This window comes from Drosophila obscura, unplaced genomic scaffold, assembly GCF_018151105.1.
Source record: "Drosophila obscura isolate BZ-5 IFL unplaced genomic scaffold, ASM1815110v1 contig_150, whole genome shotgun sequence".
Taxonomy (NCBI): domain Eukaryota; kingdom Metazoa; phylum Arthropoda; class Insecta; order Diptera; family Drosophilidae; genus Drosophila; species Drosophila obscura.
Genome location: NW_024542736.1, coordinates 8,283,584 through 8,307,058, shown reverse-complemented (window position 1 = coordinate 8,307,058; position 23,475 = coordinate 8,283,584). Strand labels below are relative to the sequence as shown.

Genomic DNA, 23,475 nt, shown 5'->3' with positions numbered 1-23,475 from the left:
CTTTTATTATTATTATAATTATTTGTATTTGTAATGTGTGTACATATAAGTTAAATTATAATTAAGTGTGTTCCTCTACATCTGTCTATGTGTTATCTCCGATTAAATATAAATGAGCATGGTTACCTTCGTCGTGTTCTTTCATTCGTATAACTCTTAAGATACATACATACATATATATTCATTCATTTCATTTGTTAGTTAGTACTTCTGTTCGGTGTCTGTGTGTGGTCTTTGTTCATGAAGGTTGGTTTTTTTTGTTTATATGTGGGAAGCACTGCTTAGTAGCACTGGTTGTGGAGCTAACATTTGAACACTAACATTTTCGTCTGACAGAAAATGTACTAAAATTGCTTTAGACCCTCACAACACAGTGCTACAAGTGCTGACTGAATGGCTGGCTCTGTCTGACGAGTATGTATGTGTGGTGGCTTGTGTGGGGGTTACTAGTAACTAGAAATAATGGTGAAAAATAGTATTTAGAGCTCCAGAGCGATTGTCTGAGGCAGGCGCCGCACAACAGACAAAACAAAAAAAAATGATATGTTCTCAACAAGTCGAGAGTTTTAACTTTAACAAATCAAGAATAACCTAATGAAATATTCAGACGCCAGCGGCAAAACTCGAAAGGTTCTCATACAATTCGGAAAGGCTTTAGTTTCTCCACTCCTCCACTAGAACTCCATCGCTTGTGGGTGCAGTTATATAAATATAAATATATATATATTTATGTATATTTAGATTTCTTGTAAGTCTAAAAGTTAACATTAAATTATATGATTTGTTACATATATGTTTTTTGTATATATAATTTTTTGTTTGTTACATATTTGCTTGTTTTGCCTTGAGAAAAATGTTAGTAGCTTGTTGTTTTGTGTGGTGTGTGTGTTCGTCTGTCTGTCTGTGTGTCGTCTCCTCTTATCAATAGGTTTTTGTATGCGTTTCTCCTTTTTTTGGGCTTTCTTGATTTTTATTTAAAAAATATGTACTAAATTTTAGTTCACAACTGCGTTGGAAACACCAAATCGTTAAGTTGCTGCTTGACTTAGTTTGGTTAACGATCTTGAACTCGTTGCGGAACAACAGAAATACATAGCAAACAGTTAAACGAAAACCGATGCAGTCCATCGTCAATCGTTGATGGCGAACACTGTCACTGCCACTGCCACGCCCATGCTGCGGCGCCGGCACCGCATCGGCCCCTCACACGCTCCACAATTTTTCCATTCAATCTCCTCTACAGACTAGCTAGTTAAACGCTTTAAAGTGTGGCAAACTAAATTTAAGTAGCAAAAGGTTGCAGGCTCTTGAATGCGGCGGACTCTGGGCGCAGCGTCTCGTCTCGTGTCTCTGCACTAAATTGATTTCCTGCTTCCTGTTCTTACTGCCGATCTTATTGCTTCTTTACATTTTTCTCGTGTTACCATTAAATTTTTTTTTTTTTGCTTTTTTTTTCTTTTTTAAATTAATTTTTTCAAGTCTTTCTTTTGCTCTTTTTTATTGCATTTTACAAATGTTTTTCATTTTTTTGTTTGTTTTTTTAATTTGTTTTTATCTTTAGCTAAGTTGCTTTAAGTTTTTTTTCTTTATTTCCTCTTCATTTAGCTTAAGTAAATGTGGTATTTAATGAAAAACAAATGAAAAAAATTTGCATTTCTCCCCACATCCTATCGGATTTGCCAATTTGCATGCAAACTTGGATTGTTTGGGTTTACATTTCGAAGGTGATAGCCGAACGAGAGCTCAAATTTAGGATTACATTTATGCTAATATGAGTGTATTTATGTGTATGGGTGTGTGTTTTCGTGTGTGTGTGTGTTTGTGTATATGATTGATTGAGTATGATTGTGGGGTGGGCTGCATGACTGAGACTTAAACATAATACACGTTTGAGAGTGCGGTGAAAAGATGGTTGGCCTGCAAAGCCGGGGGCCTTTCTGCTTTTTTCGATTCACAACAAAGATTTGCACATCAATTTTTTTTTGTTTGTTTGTTTTTTTTTTTTTGCACGAACTGGCTGATAAGCGGGCTCAGACCCAATTGAACTAAGGCTAAGGACTAAGGCCCCGAGGCTTGTGTCATTTCATTTGTGCAGCTATACGCATACGCCTCAAGCAAGCTGTTGTTGCCCTTCTTAGATTTTAACTTTTCTTTCTTGCTCCGACTACAGGCCATCTGTGTTGTGTGTGGCTCTGTCTGATTGACTTTGTTGTGTATGCCTGCGTGTGTTTGGTTTGTGATTAGTGTGTATGTGTGTGGTTTATGTATGTATGTGACGATGATTGCTTTGAGGAAGAAATCGATGTTCTAAACGTTGGGTTGTTATTGTTGTTGGTGTGTTACTGTTGTTTCAGCAATCGGGCCAATGGGCAGGACTTCTGCCACTGCCTGGGGCCACTGGCGCTGCGACATCTTCTTTAGCGACGGCCGTAGTTGCCGGTGCCGCCGCCGCCACCGCCAGTCTGTCCATTGCCGGCACCGCGCAGCGGTCCGTTGGACTGATTGGTACCACCGCCGCTGCGGTTGTCGTTGCGTGGCCCGAAGCCCCCACCGCCCAGACGCGGGGCTCCGTTACCTCCTCCGGTGCGCAAGTTGTTGCCACCGCCGCCGGAATTGTTGCGCATCATACCACCGGTGCCATTGTTGTTATTGCCCATTGGTCGCGATTGTGGTCCGTTATTTCCACCCAGACGTCCTCCCATGTTGCTGTTGAGGCCATTGCCGCCGATGGGTTGACGTGGTCCGCCCATATCGTTACGAATGCGAGGTTTCTTCTCCTCCACGTTGAGCTTTTGGCCATCAGGCGAATTTTCAGGGAAGTACAAGGGCTGCATAGGGATTCAATATTGAAAAATTAAAAGCATCCATCACATTTGGTCTATTTCAAGTTACTCACGCAGTTGGACAGGCACTTTTGGACAGCCTCGGGATCGTCATAGGTGAGAAAGCCGTAGTTCAGGGGGCTGCGCATGCCCGGTGGCACCTTGTTGCCAGCCTTGGACAGAACGCGCAACTCCAACACATTTCCGAAGCGCGAGAAGAGCTCGCGCAACTCCTCCTCGCTGGCGTGGTGCGGTATGTTGCCCAAAAACAGCTGCTGATTGTCACCGAACTGCTGAGCATTGCTCGGACGACGCTGTTCAAAGTCTGTGCAAACGGGATGAAACGGGAAAGGTAATTGAAAATACGCACTCTAGATAAAAGGGGAGCCAACTCACCACCACCCTTGTTGTTGTTGTTGTTCCTGATCGAGTTATTACGCTGTGGCAGTGGTCCGCCGTTGTCCAGACGCGAGTTACCATTGGTGTTGTTGTACGAGGAAGCTGTGGTCGAGTAGCTCACTTGGCCGTTTCCACTACCGACACCTGCCGATGAGGACGACGTGTACGTGTTGCTGATCGACTGCTGCTGCTGCTGAAGCTGCTGCTGTTGCTGCAGCACAGCGTTGACGAAGCCGCTGGGCGAAGAGGACGTGGACTTGAATAGATTGGCGTACGTCTTGGGCTCGTTCTGCTGCTGCTTGGCCGCCTCGTACTTCTCCTGCTGTTGCTGATCGTGAATCGTCTTGAAGTCCTCCACGGGAGTGGGAGGCTTCTGCTGCTGCCGAGGTGGAATCTCGTTAATGCTCTGGCTGACAATTGGCGTGTTCACGGGTTCTTCGGGCTCCACCAGCGGCTGCAGAGGCTGCTGCTGAATGGGCTGCTGCTGTGGCGGCAGCTGAGCCGCCTGCTGCTGCTGAATGAGCTGAGGAGCCACCAGAGGAGACTGCTGGAAGCTCGTGGACTGCACTGGCAAGATGCCCACTGTCGTAGGCAAGACTGCAGCAATATTCGGCTGCTGCTGCACCAGCGGCGAGGCACTGGGCGCCACTAAGGCCTGGGGTGGCACCTGTTGTTGCTGCAGCTCCTCGTGCGACACAACTCCGTTCTGGATAGGCTGCTGCTGAGCTACAAACTGCGCCGGCAGGGGCACGGCGGCCGCCTGGGGGGCAGGTGGCAACACAGTATGAGGGCGTCCAGTGGCGGCACCAGCCGGTAGAGGGTAGAAGATTTGCTGCGGTGCAGCACCTCCGGCAGCTCCGGAAGCGACCTGCTGCTGCTGGGCCACCACCACCTGAGCCTGGGCAGGAATCTGTTGCGGTGCCGGCTGGGCCACGTCTCCCACGACCTGGACGACCTGATCCACAACGGTGCCCACCTGCACCTGCACATCATGTTCTTCGTCGTTCTCCGAACGCGACTCGCCGTCCTGCTCGTCCTCGATGTACAGATCCTGGTAGCGGAAGATGTCGTTATGCACGTAGTACTTCTTGGGCGACTGAGCGGCCAGCACGAAGGTTTGGGTGAAGCGGCGCATTGGCTGGCCGTCGTTGGAGAGCTCTCCAGTCACCTGGACCACGACGCCGTTGCCCAGCGTTGCCTGAGCGTCCACCTGGCTGATCTTGGCGTGGCAGTCATTGAAGTTCAGCTGCTGAATGCGATTGTGGATGTCGCGTTGGCCAACCACCAGCTTCGACTCGCCATGGATGTACGACGAGTTGTTGTTGTAGAAGCGGTGCAAGTGGTTGGGCGCCTTGTTCAGCAGCGTGTAGTACTGACGCACGAACTCGCGTCCCACCGACTGCGGTGAAGGCTGCTGCGATTGGGTCGCATCCATGACCATTGCTAGGGTCCTCTCAAGCTATCGACAGTGGCTTCGGTTTTTGCTGCTGCTCGTAGTGCACTACGGAGTCTCAGCACGGTGCGGATTCAGTTCTTAATGATTTTCTCTGCAACGATGTCAAAATATAAAAATTTCATAAAAAAAGATATCAAAATACTTGGCAAATAACTGAGTCGGTGTGGATTTCCCAGACTGGCGCTCAATTAAAAAAACCTGAGAGCAGAGGCGAGGCTACACTGTTTTGGGGAGCAGGAGCAGGTCGGGTTGGACAGGTCGCCGCAACAGCTGCCTTAACGGTAAATGTGGTGGGCGTGTTCATATCAGTTTACACTAAAAGCAGTGCACACACACATACAAAATGTAAATGAATCAGTACAGTGAGGACTGTTAAAGCGAAACGGCTAGAAGGGTCACCTATGAGAAACTGATTTTGGCGCAGCGCACATAAAACCGACGCAGCGCGGTGCAGTGTGACCCACTTTTATGGCACAACACACACACACATACAACCGCAGTAGAAAATGGGAAACTTCGTGCAAGCAAGACAGAGTGCAGCTGTCACCGCAATCCACGGTGTGGTGTGTGTGTGTGCTTCAGAAGGATATTTGGCTTGACACGTGCTTCCGACTAGTACGATCTAAGCGCACACAAAGGACTCCACTCCCCGTTATGAGTTTGTCTGTGTGTGTGCACTTTTCGAGTAAATGACCTCATACATACAGTGCCAACGAGAGTGTAGCGGCAGGGAGCGTGAGCCAAGCAGAGTATTTTAGGTTATGTTTGCTCTTCAAGGTTGTGCCGCCGCTTTGGATGACTATCTGAAAACGGACACACACAGACGTGAAAGGGTGGCCATGCGTGAGCGTGTCGTCGCGATTTCATTGAACTCGGTAAGATTCCTGTTAAATGCACTACATTTTGCCCTAAATCTTGCCTTTAAGGAGCGGTAATGACTGTGAAATCAATTCACCTAATCTGAAAATTTGTGGGATTCCCAGACTTCCCCCGTATGACAGCGTAAACTGAAGATAACTCGTCTCGAAACCAAACCAAATGATGCACAAAAGAGGCCGCCAAATACACACACACACACACACGCATAGACCGCACGCACGCATACTGTTATGAGCGCGCCACTCTCTTGTTCTCTTTCTCACTCATTTTCTTTGCCAGCGAACCGCGTGTGTAGGCAGAACAAAGAAGACAAGGCGATAAATGAAGACCTGTGCTTAAACAAATTTACAAAAACAAATTTTTTTTACATTTTAAGGTTATGAGTAGACCAAACACAAGCGATAAAAACGCCGCTAGGGCAGAAAAACAGAACAGAGTCCGCAAATGAGTTTTGGAAATGGTTTTACTTTTTCCAATTGCAGTCGGGCGGAGCGGGGAGCGGTGAGCGGGTTCCACCCCAATGAAAAATGCTACTTTTTTCTAGACCGACCAGACCACACCACACGAGATGAGGCCGTCGCAGGCGCTGGGACCGGCATTGCTTACCTTTGCGACGTTTGAAGGCCCCTGCTGCTGGTGTCCCGTCTACTTGGGGACGTTTCTAATGCACTAGGTATTGCTTTTGAGTGGTTGGATTCGCTTGATTGTCCGAAATCGACGAAATTTGCACTTGGTGGCGGCCGCTGCTGCTGTTGCGAAGAGCACTTGGTTCACAGAATTTTGTATGAAGCTGAAGCACGGGAGGTATGGTGGGTGTGAGCAAAAGGGAGGGTTTGCTCGCGGCCTAGTTTTGTGAAATGCTGAAAGATATGTGTACTAAATCAGTGCGACTGCAAATTGTAGTTTTGTTAACGAGCACACACGCACACACACGAAGATAGGTTGGCTTGAAGCAGTAGGTAGCAGTCGATTAGTCTGCTTCTTTCTGGCTTGTTGCAAATTTTTACGATATATAATAACTAACTTGGCAATTCCGCTCGTGCTTCACGTTTGCTACTTCCGATGTTGGCGATCACAGTTGTTGGTTAATTAAGTTACAATGCGTTGGTTTTGTTTGATTTCTTTAGGAATATCAATGCTTGTCGTGTCCGGTATATTTGATAATGACAAGGTATATTTAGGTATATTTTTGAGGGTCAGACGGTATATTTTATCGATAGCATCGTAAATCAGAACCGTAGTGTTGTCGCGTTTATTAATGGACATAATTTAATTTACATGTAATGTAATTAAATGGACAAGAATACAGGCCTGGACAAAGAGAATATCGACGACAAAATGCCAAAATTGAAATCGGGCACTATCAATTTTATCAAGATGACTGCCAAAAAAACTGGAGTTAAAATTCCCATTTCCCAATATGGGCGCTTTTAAAAGAGCATTTTCATAATATACCGTTAATATACCGATGAAAAAAGGACCACCGACTCGTTACTTTTCGGTGTTTAGCGGTCATGGAGAAGAGGGCCGACTTTTGCCTCGCGTTCTCGGTGCGTTTTGTGTGCGTTTGTGTAATATGCAAATGATATCGGCTTCCAATGGGGTGTGTACTCACTGCGAAAAGGCAATAAAAGCTATCAACTGAATCTTCAAAGCTTAGTATCTGCTCAAAGCAAAAACAATTTTTGAATTTAATAAAACAGAATTAAAATATTTTAATTTGGAGTCGGCAGATATTTATAGAAAATAAATTTGTATTGTAATTTTTTCGAGTTTTCGAATGCGTTACTAGGGTAGTACTGACAGTTGCCAAGCAGGTATCTATGTTTTAAAAAGTTACGATGTTTCAGATGCCTTTCGGAAATAAAAGATTGTACAATTACATCAGAAAGTCTACTACAATTCACCTAAAATCTAGACAAGTTTTATCTTCAAGGTACAATTCTGCTGTTTTTAAGGTCCAGGGACTGACCTACATTATTTGTATATTAAGGATATACAAAACAACACTTTTTCTGATATCGTGAGGCGGCTAGCCTCTTCAAAAAGAGCCAAAGGACCACATATTAAATTCTAAAGTAAAGGGTATTTCAGCTAAGTCATGGTATTTTATGGTATGTTTCTGACGGCCAGTCGGTATATTGTAACGATAAGCCCGCAGTCACACTGTTTTTCATTTTCCGGTCGCGAGTTTGGCGAGTGTGTGAAAAAAAGGTTTTCGTTGAAAATAAACTAAAATTGTGCTGAATCTAAAAGTTTAATTGGCAAAAAATTAACTACACACCACCGACAAGATGGCCGATAAAATTGTAGACAGCGAAATGAACGGCGAAGACTTCACCAAGGATGTAACCACCAACGACGTGAGCTCCGAAAATGGTGATGCGGCGGGCGCTGCCGGTTCCACCAATGGCTCAGAACACACATCCGCTGCCTCTAACCAGCGGGATGACGACAGGTATTGAAATAACATATTTGGCCAGACACCGCAGGCAGGGAGCTGATAAATGTAGCAGATCATGTGCCCAACTTCAGTTTCTATTGCCTCCTCCTACTCTGTTACGTAAATGCGAAGCTAACGTCGTTGGTCGCGTTGGTGGGAGCGGGAGTCGAGTCGGCCGAGTGTCTCCACTCTGCCCGCCGCGCTGACCCCTTTGTTTCGCTCGCGTGCGTGTGTCTGTGTGTGTGCGTGCGACTGTACCTCATTCAGCAGCGCAGCAGCAGCTAAAAGCAGAATATTAATAGAATTTTTTGGAAATTTCCTTCGTAACCGTGCGTTTAATTTTTTTTTTTCATTCTGTCGATTTGCTTGCTAGCAATGGAAAATTTTGGTTGCTTGCGTTTGCCTTTGTTCGTTTGCTCGCAATTTGGTAACGAGCAATATTGTCATTAGTCAGAGCTGTGAAGGTCTCGAAGCCCCCCACGGGAGCACATTTTCCCTTATTTGTGAGGTTATGTTCACAGTGTGTGGAGCTCGCTCTCCCCACGTTGCCTCTACACTCTCGCACTCACACACAAACACACAGCTGGCTCGCCTTACCTTTCACTTGCAAAAAAAAAAAACCAAGTTTGTATTTGTCAGAGTATTTGTATTTTTTTTTTTGCATTACTCTTTTGTTTAGCCATTCGTTGTTATTTTTTTTTCGCTCGTTTCCCTGCTCTTCCAGTTCTGTACCCAAAATGGCGGCCATAGTGTGTAGCGGTGTATGTATGTACAAACACAAGCCCATATGCTTGTGTGAGTGTGTGTATGTACGCTTGTGTGTATGTTTTGCATTTTTCACTATTCCCCTTTGCTTGCCGGCTTCGCGCTCTCTTGGCGAAGCATTGCCAGCCGGCATTAAAACAGTGTTGTGGAGTCGGAAAAAAAATTAAATGAAAATTAACATTTTTGTTGGATCTTCCCTATTAAATTGTGATAAAGATAATCCGATTTGGATCGGCCAAGAGAAGGTTCTTTGTTTAGCTTTTGTCTTGCGTTTCGTTTACTTCTTGGTTTGTTTATGGGAGTATGAGTCATTTTTCCATCTATTGATCATTATAATGCCTAAGTTTAATCTTAAGTCAAGAGACGTCATTTGAACACGAGCCGAGGAAAGCAGCCCTGAAGTGGAAGGAGGAGCGCCAACAAAACATCAAAAATAAAGAAAAAACAATCTAAAAACAAAACAAAAAACAATACATAGCTTTTCCTGTTGTGTTTGAGCGAACTAACCTTGTTCCTCTCCGGCAGGTCTTGAGAGAAGGCTAAACTATTCTCAAGCCCGAGCGGAAATGGGATTCCCTTGGCCGAGGATTCGGAGCATGCGCAACGGATGCCCTCAACCCACGCCGATATTGATGTTGATGGTATTTATCTAACCAAAACTAAAAAATCAATCAATCAATCAGTCAATAGAACTATGTACACACAAAATTGTCAGCAATTATCTCGATTTCAAATTGGATCACTGTAAAATATGTAATATCTGTGCCCTATACAGGAGAGTATCTTAACGTACATATGACACAATTATTGTTTAAAAAGAAAAGAAAATATATCAGAGAGAGAGACCGAGAACGAGACCGAGTGAAAGAGAGTTAAAGGCAGAAACAAAAAGAAAGTAACGTAACGCTAACGCTGCTCCCCACGATACGGATCGGATTCGAAAATGTGCGCCGACATGCCGATATTGATAGTCTTAAATGCCTCTAAATTCCTCCGCCGTGATGAGACTAGACTGTTCCAAATTGCCCGAAATCCAATCCGCAGAACCGAGCCGTTTCTGAACTTTGCCGTTTCTGAAGTGTAACGTACAGCCCGGAATAAATTAAGTATTCTATTCTCTTAACAATTTATAAAACAGACAAATAAAGCAAGTAAAACCAGAATCCAGAATAAAACCTTTGCATTTTTCTCATATCGAATAAAACTAATTTTTAACTATGTAAAAAAAAAAACCCAAAAAAAAAAAAACTAAATATTCACTCTTTGCATATATCTTTCGCTCGTTTGTGTCTCTCGCTCGCTATCGATCGCTCGTCGCACTCTTTTGCTCATTTCTGAGTTTGCAAGTTTTTGATACTATATAATCTGATCAGATCTCTGATTGAAAACAGTAATTAAAGCAATTTTCACTTCAAATTTGGTGAGTTTTTTTTATTCGTTTGTATCCTAGCTCTGCCATCAATCTTTTGCAGCCATAAACAAAATGTAAGAAGAGAAATTTAAAGTAAATCGATGAATAAACTATAAAACACAGCCTATTTCCGTTTTCCGTGCCCCTAGTTGTCCCCAAAATGATTTTTCCCTTCTCCCCCCCTAATCGGTGGAAATAACCCTTAAAGCAATGCCCAACTAAACCCAAATTATTCTCTAACCTTTCGCAGGAAACTTTTTGTGGGCGGCCTCAGCTGGGAGACGACCGAGAGTGAGTAGAAAGACTATTTGAAATCGTATGCGGCCAGTGGCTGACCCATGCTTCTTGTTCATTACAGAGGAACTGAGGGACCATTTCGGCAAATTTGGCGAAATCGAGAGCATCAATGTAAAGACAGACCCACAGACTGGACGCTCGAGGGGATTCGCCTTCATCGTATTCACAAACACTGAGGCCATCGATAAGGTGAGCTCTGCGGAAGAGCACGTTATTAACAGCAAGAAGGTCGACCCCAAGAAAGCCAAGGCCCGCCACGGCAAGATCTTTGTCGGCGGCCTGACCACAGAAATCAGCGATGAGGAAATCAAAACCTACTTCGGCCAGTTCGGCAACGTAAGTTTCAGCAATGTTGCAAAAGTTTTGAATAATTTTTAATGACGAATTGTGATCTCTATTCTTTAGATTGTTGAGGTTGAGATGCCCTTCGACAAGCAAAAATCGCAGCGCAAAGGCTTCTGCTTCATCACCTTCGATTCGGAGCAGGTGGTCACAGATCTGCTGAAGACGCCCAAACAGAAGATCTCTGGCAAGGAGGTCGACGTGAAGCGTGCCACGCCTAAGCCCGAGAACCAAATGATGGGAATGCGCGGTGGTGCTCGCGGTGGAATGCGCGGTGGACGCGGTGGCTACGGACGCGGTGGTCAGTACAGTCGGAGCAGAGCGGAGCACATCCATCTGCCATCTGGCATAGATTTTAATGAATGAGCATAGATTTTAACTGCGTATCGATCTCTATTTTTGTACGCAGGCTACAACAACCAGTGGGACGGCCAGAGCTCGTACTCTGGCTACGGCGGCTATGGCGGCTATGGAGCTGCCGGTGGCTACGGCGATTACTATGCCGGCGGCTATTATAATGGATATGACTACGGTTATGGTAAATACAACAAACAACATAATAATGCTCATAGCAACTATTACAATAACAACACGTCGAGTAATTACCACCAAAACAAGAACACTAGCAGCAACTACCAGCAGTTTTAAGTAGCCACAGTCCACCACAGACAGGCAACACCAACCACAGCAACAACAACCAGATTACTTACCAATTACTTTGCCATAGACCTGAATCAAAATTTCCACGTTGTTGTGTTTCCCAAATCAAACAAAACTGAGAGAAAAACAAAAGCAAAAACAAAAACAAAGCGTTGTGCTGAATTTTGAAATGTGGATACATATATGTATATGCACGCGTACACCCCCCTCCTCCGTATACAGGTGTGTGTGTGTGTGGCGGGTGGCGTCCGGGTGCATATATGATATGCATATGTCCAAGAACAACAAAAACAACAACAACAAAAAGAACAACAACCAAAAATAAAACAACAACAACAACTACAAGAGCAACGTCGCTAAAAACAAGAAAACTTTTTTAAAACTAATTGTAAAATTTAATCATATTCAGCGAAGAGTCGAACACACAGATTGCAAAATGTCGATTTTCTTCATTTAATATAAAAGCAAAATTAGTAATTTTATACACACATTTATATATGTATATCTAAACTACGTATAATTTTAAAGGAATATTTGATGTTTTACATTTTAAAGCGTACTTTTAACGAGCATTCTTCACTTACACGAAACATTTAATTATCAATTATTAGTTGTGTAGCATTTAAACATAAAACTGACGAAGCGTGTGTAAACGATTGTGTTGTTTAAAAAGGAAGAGAGAGAGAGAGATGGAGGAAGATAGAGAGCAGAGAGGAGCGAAGTGAAGTAAAGTGGAGAGTAGAGGTGACGTAGCATTTGAGTCGTGGCATCTCCCGACCAGACAATGCCACACCGCACCAAACCACACTAGACCAGACATGACCCGACCAGCCACAGCAGGACATCCTGCAGCAGCGCGATGTTGATACGAGGTCGCTTTCAACAGACTTTCCAAAGATGACAAATACCTCAAACGCAAAGGCAGAAAACCACAAGAACAGACAACAACAAACAAACAAAACAACCAAACAACAAGCAAACACGCCACACAACCACACACCACAGACGACATACACACACACACAAACACACAGACGAGAAGCATGTGCCAATTGCGAGTATGTGAAAACTGTGTGAAGTGCCAGCGTTTTTGGCCTTTTGCGCAACTGCAACATGTGCCTTTTAATTGTTAACTAACTGTTATTGTTTGAACCAACTGAAACCAAAATCTGTTGAGACACACACACACCCACACATCAATCCCAGGCAACCAATCCCACTCCAACTCCCACACTCCCCCACTCCCACTCATGCCCGAGCATACACACACACACACAGACACACACAGACACACACTCCTATTCTCCATAAAATAGTTATTTAATAGTTTTTCCTTTTTGTTTTGTTAAACAAAACACTAAAAAACAACAAACAACCACAACACGAACAAGAAATACAGCAAAAACAACAGAAGAGAAAACAAAACAAACAAACAAAAAACGAAACGCGTAATCAAAGCTTTGATTCAATGTCTATTTAAATATATATATATATATCTTATATATAGCATATACATATATTTTTAGATACATATTATTATCCCGGCAACGGGATGATATTCACGTTCTTGCAATGCATATGTTTTCGTATGCACATACGTCAATATACCTACCATATATATATAAATATATTTATATCGAGTATATACGAATGTTATATATATTTATACATACACGTAACATTTAACTATGGTACTATTTTTGATAGTATTACTTTAAGGCAAATCCTTGTAAAAAACAACTACAAAACGGAAGAGTACAACAACGACAGCTCTTTGATCCAGGGGCAAGCCCCGAAAGATCATTCTTTTATTTGCTTTATTTGCATTTCCGCTGCACTTTCTTGACTAAAAATGTAACTTGCGTGAGAGATCGATCAATGAGAAATTTCTAAATGTAGCGTAGCGTAACGTAACTCAGTAACGTAGAGCAACAACGTAACAGACGGTAAAAAACAGCACTCACTTTTAGATCGCGCATTTGCGGCATTCTTGCACGTTCATACGTTGATTCCAAGAACAACACCGAAACAACAACAAAAAAACTGAAAGAAACAACAACTAACTGAACAACAACGACAACTGATTAGGGATCTTTTCAAACAATCATCAAGTGAAAACCTAACAAAACAAAGTTAATCAATACAAAAAAAAAAACAAAACACACTTCGTCAATTTTAGTAATTTTAATTCAAACAATTATACATATATTTTCTTTTTATGGTTTTTAAATGTTAAGTCGAGCAACACCCACACATACTTACGAGCTTTGCTTTGGCAAATGTATATATATATATATATATATATATAAATTTAAACGTATTTGAAGTGCCGAATATTAAGCAGGATCCGAGAATTCGAGTTCTGCTGGATATTTCAAATTGTTTACACCATCTTATATATACATTTGTGCATACATATATATTCATAAATTTGCGTAATTATTTTACAACAAATTTGCATGTTTCTCAATGTTTTTAGCAGTTGTCTTTATACAAACAAAAAACAAACAAAAATATGAAAAAAAAATATTAACCCCTATCTTAAAATCAAAAAACTACCCACACCAAGTTTTTTTAAACATTTTATGCTATATTTTTATTGATTATTATACCGATTATTATCATGTTTAAATGTGTAAACAATCTTTTGATATAAACAAAATTTTTGTATACCTCTACATATACTTATAGCAATAATTTTGTGCCCCCTTTAATATTAAATCCCCTAACAACAATATATTCTTAATTTCTTTATAATTATCTCTTCCGTTATTCTCTGAAATCTTGAAACTAACCCAACATGCCCCAATAAAGTGCGGGGAAGAACGGTTTCACGGTTCCACGGTGCCATCCATGGTTTTCATGGTTCCGCTTCCACTTCCTCGCAGTTTAACCCCCGGTTACGATAACTATTTAATTATGTAATGTTACTTTCGTAATTATGATTTTGAGCATATATTTATATACGATGATTGTAATGCCGAATTTTCCGATGTTTCGCCTCACAAAAACGAAAAAGAAAGATCAAAATAAGTAAACCAAACCAACCAAACAACCAACCGACCGCAAAAGAACAGAAAAGAAAAACATAATGACCGACCCTTAATGAGGGATATTTCAAAAGCACCCATAAAGCGAATATCCAAAGCGATCGCCGCCGCGCGTCTGTCTTGTCCAAGCCCTCGTGGCGGTACGATATATCCCCGGTGTCCGAATCGTTGTTGTCTGGCCCAGAGGACAACGACCCACTATCCCAACAACCAAACAACCGAGCACAAGCAACCAAGAAAAACAGCACCACAGTGTTATTTTCACTTAACTGTAACGATTTTCATTTTTTTACTTAAATCTTCCTTTCTATTAAACTTAAAGCGTATATATTTACAAGTAATTTAGCGTAATTAATATTTGTTTTTAGTGAAATGCATTGAAAAACTCTACAAAAAAAGAAACCTAAAGTAATTTACATTTAACGATTTGTCAAGCGATTTTCCGTGACAATTTTTAAGCTAAACCAGTTTTCTTGTTTTTAACAACAACAGCAACAAACAACAAACAGCAAAACACGAAGAGTAATTATTATAAACATTATATTAACTCGAGTAAAAAGTAAAATTTGTTGCCTATTGCATTTGTTTTTGTTTTTCGCAAAACGTTTTCTACGACACTCCAGAATATATTCGCGACGAAACGAACCACGCAAACGCCGCCCCCCATATAATCCCGATCCCGCCCCCCCACGTACTCCACCCCACCCCCCGATCGAATCGAATCGAGTCAGTCAGTATAGTCCCCATTTTGAACGAGAGAAACTAACGAGAATCAAACAATAATGAGAACACTTTATAATATCTTTTTTGCTGAGGTGAGACATTCAAAAGACACACACACAAGAGCAGCAAATGAATTCGCAATCTTTGGCATCATCCAAATCAATGAGAAATTGTTTATCGAATTGTTAAACAAAGCAAATAAACTTGAAATTGAAATGCTGAAATTGTTGTGTGGAATGAAAATGAGGTAAAAATTCAAGATTTTAAAAGAAACATATAAAATGCATAACGATAACGAGTGCTGTAAGATGAGAGATCGATTGATCGATCGATCGATGGATTGATCTGATCTGATCGATCAAGTGAATGTGAGAGAAATCCATTGCAATGCATTGTGAAACATGTTAATAAGTCGAGTCGGTAACGATAACGATAACGATTATGATAACTAACCAGAATCAGACAACTAAAACATCAGTTAATAATATCAACTAGAAATCGATCCGCATGTATGTGTGAGCGCCGCCTTGCGCCTGCTCTCCCCCTCCATTGTTCCAAAGCGATAGCGAACGAGCGAGTGAGCGAGCGAGCGGGGGAGAGAAGAGAGTAAATTGTTTTTAATTTTTTATTGTGTATCAGCAAACAGCCAACAACCACCACAAACCATATTGTACTTTGAGCTACAGCAATAACAAGAAACATTTTTAACCATCAATCTTATAATCAAAATCCACAAACGAGAAATGAGCAAATAAAAGAAAAACGAAAAAAAAAAAAACCAACCAGACAACAATTTTGTGTGTATTTCAGTTGCCTTTTCCCTTCCACTTCCCCTTTCTGTCCCGTCCCGTCCCGTCAACGCTGACCCCATTTCCGATTCCCGATTCCCGATTCCCGGATTCTAGATAACTCCTTTCCAGCTCTCGATTTGTGCATTTGAATTGTCTCCCCTCGGCGCGGCGTCGCCACACAGTAGCAGCAAATTTTGACCAATCCGAATCCCGAACCGAACCGAATTGATCCCGTACCATATACCAGACACAGCAAGTTCCACTCCATCCTCTTTCGTTTGTGCCGTCTTCACCATTTATAAGCTAAGCTTTGTTTGTGTTTTCATCAATCTTCTATACGACAAACCACCAAACCAACAAACCAACCACCAAACCACTGCAATAACCACCACGTGGTTGCAACACAAAAATATACTCGAAACGAAAGACTACGGCTATGGCGGCGGCTTCAACGGTAATGGCTACGGCGGCGGCGGCGGTGGTGGCAGCTTGGGCGGTCGCGGTGCCGGCGGCCCACGCGGCGGTGGTGGCGGCGGCGGCCCCAAAGGTATACAAATCACAGAAACGCCCAGAACTATCATCCAACTCCAACTCTATGCATTTTATTCCACCTCTAAGTACCACCTCGTACTTGTTGAACTGTCGTACCCGATCAATCAATCAATCAATTTTGTGTTTATCGTCCGTAACACCCCCCCAAGCTCCTGAGTTGTTTTGTTCCATTTTCAGTTGCCTCCTCCCAGTGCCTGTTTAGAGCTATGTTTCCCACAAATTGCTCCATCCTTTGCGCTATCCCTAGTTCTCTAGTCTTGGTCAAAATTTCTAATACAGTCGCTTGAATCGTTTGGCGTAGTAAAAAAAAAACACTTTTATGTCCCCCCTTCCCCGTCAGACGTTGAGCATGTGTATTGCCCGAGTGTTGGGGGCCGAATGAGTCGATGTACTAATCCCACGAACCGATTCCTCCATTTCCATAACAGGCGGCGGCGGCGGCGGTGGCGGTGGCGGCGGTGGCGGCAGCTTCAACGGTGGCAAGCAGCGCGGCTCGGGACGCCAGCCCAGGCACCAGCCCTACTAAGCACCGTTGCACTGGCTACTCGCACTCTCCAGATAACTACAAACTATTTGAATTTTACCTAGTTTAGTTTGTTATGGTGAGTACCCGTCGAGTCAGTCCTCCGTCCACTTGCTAACCGAAGATCCTTTTTCCCGTTGTTTGCAGCATTACTACAACCACAACACAACAACCCACTTTTGAGTAAACGCATATATACGCACCTGTATATATGACTATATACATTTGTAAAGGGGCTGCGCGGAGGCAGCAGACCCACTCTCATTGCATTAGACAGACTGGCAGCAGCAGCAGTAGCGGCAGCAGCAGCAGCTACAAGCAACAATCAACAACCATACACACATGTTGTGTAGCACCATTCCAGCAACAATTAAATCTACAAACCGCAACAACAACAGCCGCCGCAACAGGAGCGTCATTAATACATACACACCACCCACAAATACGAGTACATAAATACATACATACAAAACATACATACAAAACATACATACAAACATACATACAAACACATAAATACAAACACATACATACATACATAGATAGTTAGGCCTAGAGACATGTAATTTTTCAGCAAGTGGCTAATTTTTCATAGCCACACGCTCATTAAGCTGGCAGACCAACCGACACAACACACCCACCCAACCAAAAGCAACAGCAACTTCAACCGCCAACTGCTATCCCTCAAGCCCAAAAGCCCTTTACCCCACGCAAGAAACACTCTGAACACCGTTACTGTGAAGCCGTGGTAACCTGGCCAGGCCCTTGCCCCCGCCCCCGCCCCACAAGGTTTGTGTGTCGAAACAAATTCGTTTTTCCTAATGTAGTCTCATGTATTATGCGGGGGTAATTGTTTAACGTAAAGCGTTTGAGAGACACGAGACAGCGCAGCTACATACACGGGGAAATTGTTCAACACATTATTCAACAAAATACAATACTGTAGAGATAAGTATTTGTTTAACTCTAATTATTGATAACTGTAACATGTAATCTTGTAGTAACTATAAAACGCGAGCAAAAGCAACAAGCAATGAAAGTAGACTGGATTGGCTGACACTGGGTAGGGGGAAGGGGGAGGGTGGCAGTGTCCTGAATAAATTAACTACATTATACTACGACAAGACAACCAACAGATCCACCAAAATATAAAGAACAAACGCGAGAGCAAAGATAATTTTGTTTACTTCTGTTTCTTAATATATATAAACACATATACATACATATATATGTATGTACATCTATATATTTATACATATACACACCTGCGCAGGGCAGAGAAGATACAAACAATATTTTTAAATACAAATCGAAGGCGACAAAAACACACGAAAAAAACACAAACACAAACACATGCATATGCATATGTGTACACTGTACACACACAGAATTGTATAATAGATGCCGGAACAAAAAAACTTGTTTAAAGAATTCTCTATATATGTATACATACTTAAACTAAACTACTATAGTTATAAACCATATTAAATCGTGTGGAAGAAACGTCCGTTTTAGGTAGAGGGTATGCGCGCAGCAGCATTGGGTACTCGCAAAGAATGAGATGAGATGAGATGAGATGGGCTCGCATTTCCGGTACAGATTCAGCTTAAACTAAGACGAATTTGAAAAATTGTATAAATATAGTTTCTCCCCCCTTAAATAGCATAAACAAAAACGTTCTTCTCTTCGCTCATAAAACGAGGGGATGGAGAGAGAGAGAGAAGTGACGGTTTTAAGCGAATTACATTAATTAAAGAAAAGTAAAACTCTAAATGAACTTGTCTTGTCTTTTATATTTATAACAATTAATTTTGCACATACGAAACAAAACGATTACTATACACTGGGAATTTTGGGAACATCAGGCATCAGAAGGATGTCTCTAATAGTTTCGCTTCACCTGGCCGGTGGTGAAGAGCACGTCAAGAATTTTAAGGAATTCGCGATAGTTGAACTCGAGGCAAAGGCCACGCTGCATGCCGAAGCACTTGCAGATGGCCTCAAACTCGCGGCTGCTCAGCATCTGGTGCATCTCGCGGACGGTGAGGCCGCGCAGGAACTGGTTCTGGGTGATGGAGCCGCAGTTCTCACGGTCAAAGTCCTTGAACACCTGGCTCAAGTTGGAAATCTCGTCGGGCTTGCGGGCGAGCTTCATGAGGGCCTGCGAGCAAATGGTTCGCTCGTCGAAGCTGAGGAAACATTCGACGCAGTCCAGATTGGGCAGGTGCAGTAGCGGCACGGCTGTGACCACCTGGTCGGCCATATTCGACTCCAGCTGTATGAAAATCTCGTCCAGGGCCTTGCAGAAGTCCCGATAGCGCACGGTAGCCGTACGCCGAGGCGAACGGAAGCTGGGGAGATCGGGAGATGAGTGAATGGATCGATGGAAATGGTCGTCTGTATAGCCTACATGTTGCACAGAATTGTGGCCTCTGCTTCGCTCAGGCTGATGCCTGAGTTGTCGAGGGACCGCTTAAAGTCCGACTCCAGAATTTCGCCCTCGCGATGACGATCGTAGTCGGTCATGAAATCGATGACGGCCAGTCCCTTGGTCAGGGCCTGACGCTTGGCACTGGTCAGGATGCGAATGATGGTCTCCTCGCTGGCCTCCTCTTGCTCCAGATTGTCGCGGGCGAAGGGCGGACAGTCCTGTAGTTGCTGCTTGGTCACCATGCTGGGCATGGCGTACTCGGCCGGATCCACGTCGTCCAGGAATTTGGTGTAATAGAAGCCCAGCTCATTGCCATAACGATGCAGCACGGCATCGAGCTCCGGAGTGGACAGGAGTATGCCGTTGGTGCGGAAGATCTGATTGGTCTGGTTGCAGCGCACATGGCCGCTATTGAGTCTGGAAAGGAACAGGATTTGGATGGGTAAACAAATCTGCGATTCGTCAGTCATCCAAACTCACTTGTCGTAGCTGCGGAAGAATGGGTGCAGGTACAGGCGACGGTTGCGTATGCGGATGCGTATCTTTGCCATGGCCTCCTCGCACAGTTCACGCATGCTTTGCGGTGCCGCCTGCCAGTCCACGGCGCCGGGTCTGGGCAACTCTTGGATGTGACGCAGCGGCGACTCCACCACGCACTGCGGCATCTTGTCTAGGTTCTTGATGGTGAAGACTACAGAAACGGGATCAGGATAGGATAAACTGCAAATGCCTTAATCTGATATTATAGCCCAACTGCCTACCCGTGTCGATCTCATCCACAAAATTGCGCCAACGCACGCGATTGATGTCCACCGGATCCAGATAGCGATCCACCAGAACAGCAAACTCGCGCTGGGACAGGTACTTGCCCACGCCCATGTTGGACAGGCCGCGCTCGAACTGGTTCTTGGTGATGCTCCCAATGTGCAGCGTGTCGAAGCTCTCCAGGAATTCGGAGGTGCGCACCTGGTTCTTGTAGACGTAGTTTTGTATGCAGAAGATGATGTCGCATTGGCCGCGATTCTTCTTCGGGGTATTGCACGCATCCGGGAAGATGGGATGCACCACCTTGCAGCCATTGATTGCAGGCAGCTGGGAGAGCTCCAAGTCCACCAAGCGACCTGGGAAGTCCTTAATGATATCCTAAGGAACGAGAGACGTTTAAAATGAATAGATTACAAATTATTTCCCTACCCGTGAGTTGTCCAGCAGGTGGTGATCCTTTAGGTAGGAAATTATGTTGTCGATGTGCTTGAGAAATGCCACATAGTTGACCAAATAGCCGTCCTTCATGTAGCGCCGCAGCAGCAGCAGAAAGTCCGGCTCCGACAGCGGTATCTTCATGAAGTGCAGCACCCGCGAGAAGTGCGACACCGTGACCACGCCCACATTTTGAGCAATCTGCCAACGAAATACAATTATTTTTGTACGTGCATAATGCAGGAATCGTCTCACCAGTTCATAGTCCTGAAAGTACGGCATCAGCGGTATGTTCGACTCCTGAGCAATCTTGAGCAAAATCAGACAGAGTCTGCGTCGATCCTCCGGCTGTGGAATGACATTCACATGCCACGGATCGTTCCACTCCAGGCCAGTGGCCACGTCCGTCTTGGCGCTCTTGTGCAGGGCTGTGTGGGGCTTAGATCTAGATCCAGAAAATCAGAAATCTCACCCTGCCCAACTCACTTTCGCTGCAGACCACCTTACAGAACTGGCGATAGGCCACGCGTCCGTCGCGTATTTGGAAGTAGTCGGTGACGTCCCTCAGCTCCGTCTCGGACATGCCGGCCACCTTGCGATACTTGCCCAGCACAGCCGAGAAGATGGGCTCTGTTGTGGGTCATAAAAATCACATAAAAAAGGGGACACCGGCATGGTTGAGTCTCGAAATGTCCCTAGCGGATGTCGTTCTCACCCGATACGAAGCCGCTGCATTCTGGATCGTGCTGTTTCAAATCGGCACAGATGTCAAAGTTATAACGAAAAATGGCGCCTTGAATTTTACGACAGGCCCGCCAGATTTGATTCAGCTCCATGTCCTCCTGCAGACGGTGAAAGACGGCCGGCAGCAGGCAAATTAGTTGACCAAGTTTAATAACCGACACATATGATGCGGACACGGACACGGCCTGCAGGTCGGCCTTGGACTCACCCTGTCATCGCCCTCCTCTATTTTGGTCGTATGCATATTGGCTCTAGTATTGTTGACTGTTTTTAGTGTTTTTTGTTGAGTATGAAAATTGTGGGAAAAACAAACGAAACTCCCTACGACATTTGTAGTGTGTGTGTGTGAGCTGATGTTTTGTTGTATATACGAAAGTAGCTCAGTGAAACAATAAAGTCAAGGGCCACCTAGCTGGGTCCACATTACAAATTAGATTTCTGCACTCCGCTCTGTTTGCCTATGTTTCTTCGAGCAGCCGAGGTTGCACGGCGCACGCAAGGAAGCCCCGGAGGAGCGCAACACTAATCACTTCCTCCTCGTACGCGGCCCCGCCCGGCCCGGCCCGGACCGGTGAGTGGAGAGTGAAGTGCTGGACAAGCGACGTTCACCGTTCTACAAATCGCTTCCAATCACGCGCTCATTCATCGCCCAGTTTGTCGCAATGCCACCAACACTTTTATTCAATTTTCTATAAATGGCTAAGGGGAAAACAGGAGAAAAAAAAACAAAGAGGAATGGGTATGGAACGGAACGGAGAAATGCCAGAATGATTGGAAAAAAACATATCCTGGCATCATCAAATGCAATTTCACTTTATTGGAAAATCGCTGGCCAACCAACCAAGCAAATCGCATCCAAACCAAACCAACAGCGTTGGCTAGGGGCTAGGGGCAAGGGGCTGGGCTACCTCGTAGAGCGTGGAGACTGCAACTGGTAGCGGTGGTGTTGGGTCCATGAACCTACCGGACCCCACCGCCTAACGGCCAGCACGAGTCAAGGTTGATTGGCGACGACAGGTGCACTATACACCTGACCACTTGAAGCCGGTCACTCGGGCCACTCGGGCCACTTCTGGCCACGCGACTAAAAATAAGCTAAAGGGCGGTTCCTACTGCCATTTATAGTGCTTGGCCAGATGCCCTTTTTGCTGCTGGAGCAACGTGGGTTGCTCGTGCTAGTCGGCTCTAACTTCCATGCGGGCATCGCCTCTATAAATATCACGGAATCGGCGGCTGTGAAAGTAGTTCATTAGGATTGCTCTTGCTGACAGCTCAATTATAGCCCATTGGTTTGCTTTCTTTTTATTCAGGACTGAACAGAGATGAGAGCGAAGTTGCTTTCGTCATTGAAATTGGTCTTGGAGCATCTATCTGCCATTATATAAATTTTACCAACCGTAGAAGTAGCAATTACGAAACAAAAATTCTCCAGTTACATACCTAAATCTACAAACATATTATTTATAATTTAATAGAACGCATTCAGCATAAAACATCCATCCGCATTGCTTCCATTCTGCTGGAACTCTGAGCTTTTAATTTAATTTTTGTTTCGAGTACGGCGCATATTCCGTGCTGGCAAATTGCTTTGCAGAATCGTAATACCCGGAAACGGTTAGTTGGGTGGGGGTGGGGGGGTCATAAAAACGAATTGCAATCATTATCGTTGCTTAGATGAGGTTTGCAACCAGGCATTTCCCAACACTCCCCTTCCCATTCCCCTGCCACCTTTGAAGCGTGCTTTATTGCAGTTTTTATTGCACATTTTTGATTTACTCAGCCGAACGAGCGCATGGGGCTCTGGTTGGTTGGGGTGGGGTGATTGGGCGCTCTTGGGGCTTCGGCTATGAAAATGCGTGTGCGTGTGGTGGCCTGGTCATCGATTTGCTGGGTTTTTGTTCTTATTGTGTTCCCTGTTTGATTTGATGCGGTGTTAAATTATAATTATGGGTTCGAGCTCCCGAAATGGGGTCGCTGGGAGCGCACT

At 44.2% G+C, this 23,475-nt stretch overlaps 3 protein-coding genes across 6 annotated transcripts; 1 reads left to right on the top strand and 2 right to left on the bottom strand.

The window, feature by feature from the left end:
* Positions 1 to 1,600: 1,600 nt before the first annotated feature.
* Positions 1,601 to 7,279, bottom strand: LOC111079141 (ras GTPase-activating protein-binding protein 2). 2 transcript variants are annotated; one of them, XM_022374161.2, is made up of 5 exons: positions 6,581 to 6,717; positions 6,163 to 6,416; positions 3,219 to 4,768; positions 2,897 to 3,147; positions 1,601 to 2,828 (listed from the first exon to the last, which is right to left on the bottom strand). In XM_022374161.2, exons 3-5 carry the CDS (start codon positions 4,660 to 4,662, stop codon positions 2,418 to 2,420), a joined length of 2,106 nt encoding a protein of 701 aa, XP_022229853.2. In that variant the 5' UTR covers positions 4,663 to 4,768; positions 6,163 to 6,416; positions 6,581 to 6,717; the 3' UTR covers positions 1,601 to 2,417. The 2 variants fall into 2 exon arrangements, with proteins under 2 accessions (XP_022229853.2, XP_022229854.2); XM_022374162.2 differs by lacking the exons at positions 6,163 to 6,416; positions 6,581 to 6,717 and adding an exon at positions 7,172 to 7,279.
* A 440-nt stretch (positions 7,280 to 7,719) lies between these two features.
* On the top strand, positions 7,720 to 17,611 carry LOC111079142 (RNA-binding protein squid). 3 transcript variants are annotated; one of them, XM_022374164.2, is made up of 8 exons: positions 7,720 to 8,014; positions 10,426 to 10,466; positions 10,534 to 10,808; positions 10,878 to 11,115; positions 11,224 to 11,352; positions 16,466 to 16,585; positions 17,019 to 17,192; positions 17,261 to 17,611. In XM_022374164.2, the coding sequence occupies exons 1-7, from the start codon at positions 7,851 to 7,853 to the stop codon at positions 17,114 to 17,116; spliced, it is 1,065 nt and encodes a 354-aa protein (XP_022229856.2). In that variant the 5' UTR covers positions 7,720 to 7,850; the 3' UTR covers positions 17,117 to 17,192; positions 17,261 to 17,611. The 3 variants fall into 3 exon arrangements, with proteins under 3 accessions (XP_022229856.2, XP_022229855.2, XP_022229857.1); XM_022374165.2 differs by lacking the exon at positions 16,466 to 16,585 and having other exon boundaries at positions 7,721 to 8,014; XM_022374163.2 differs by lacking the exons at positions 17,019 to 17,192; positions 17,261 to 17,611 and having other exon boundaries at positions 16,466 to 16,761.
* Positions 17,612 to 18,888: 1,277 nt separating this feature from the next.
* On the bottom strand, positions 18,889 to 21,844 carry LOC111079140. Its single transcript, XM_022374159.2, has 9 exons — positions 21,697 to 21,844; positions 21,460 to 21,586; positions 21,231 to 21,374; positions 21,000 to 21,172; positions 20,739 to 20,945; positions 20,306 to 20,687; positions 20,025 to 20,235; positions 19,524 to 19,961; positions 18,889 to 19,464 (listed from the first exon to the last, which is right to left on the bottom strand). Exons 1-9 carry the CDS (start codon positions 21,730 to 21,732, stop codon positions 18,996 to 18,998), a joined length of 2,187 nt encoding a protein of 728 aa, XP_022229851.2. The 5' UTR covers positions 21,733 to 21,844; the 3' UTR covers positions 18,889 to 18,995.
* Between the last annotated feature and the right edge of the window lie 1,631 nt (positions 21,845 to 23,475).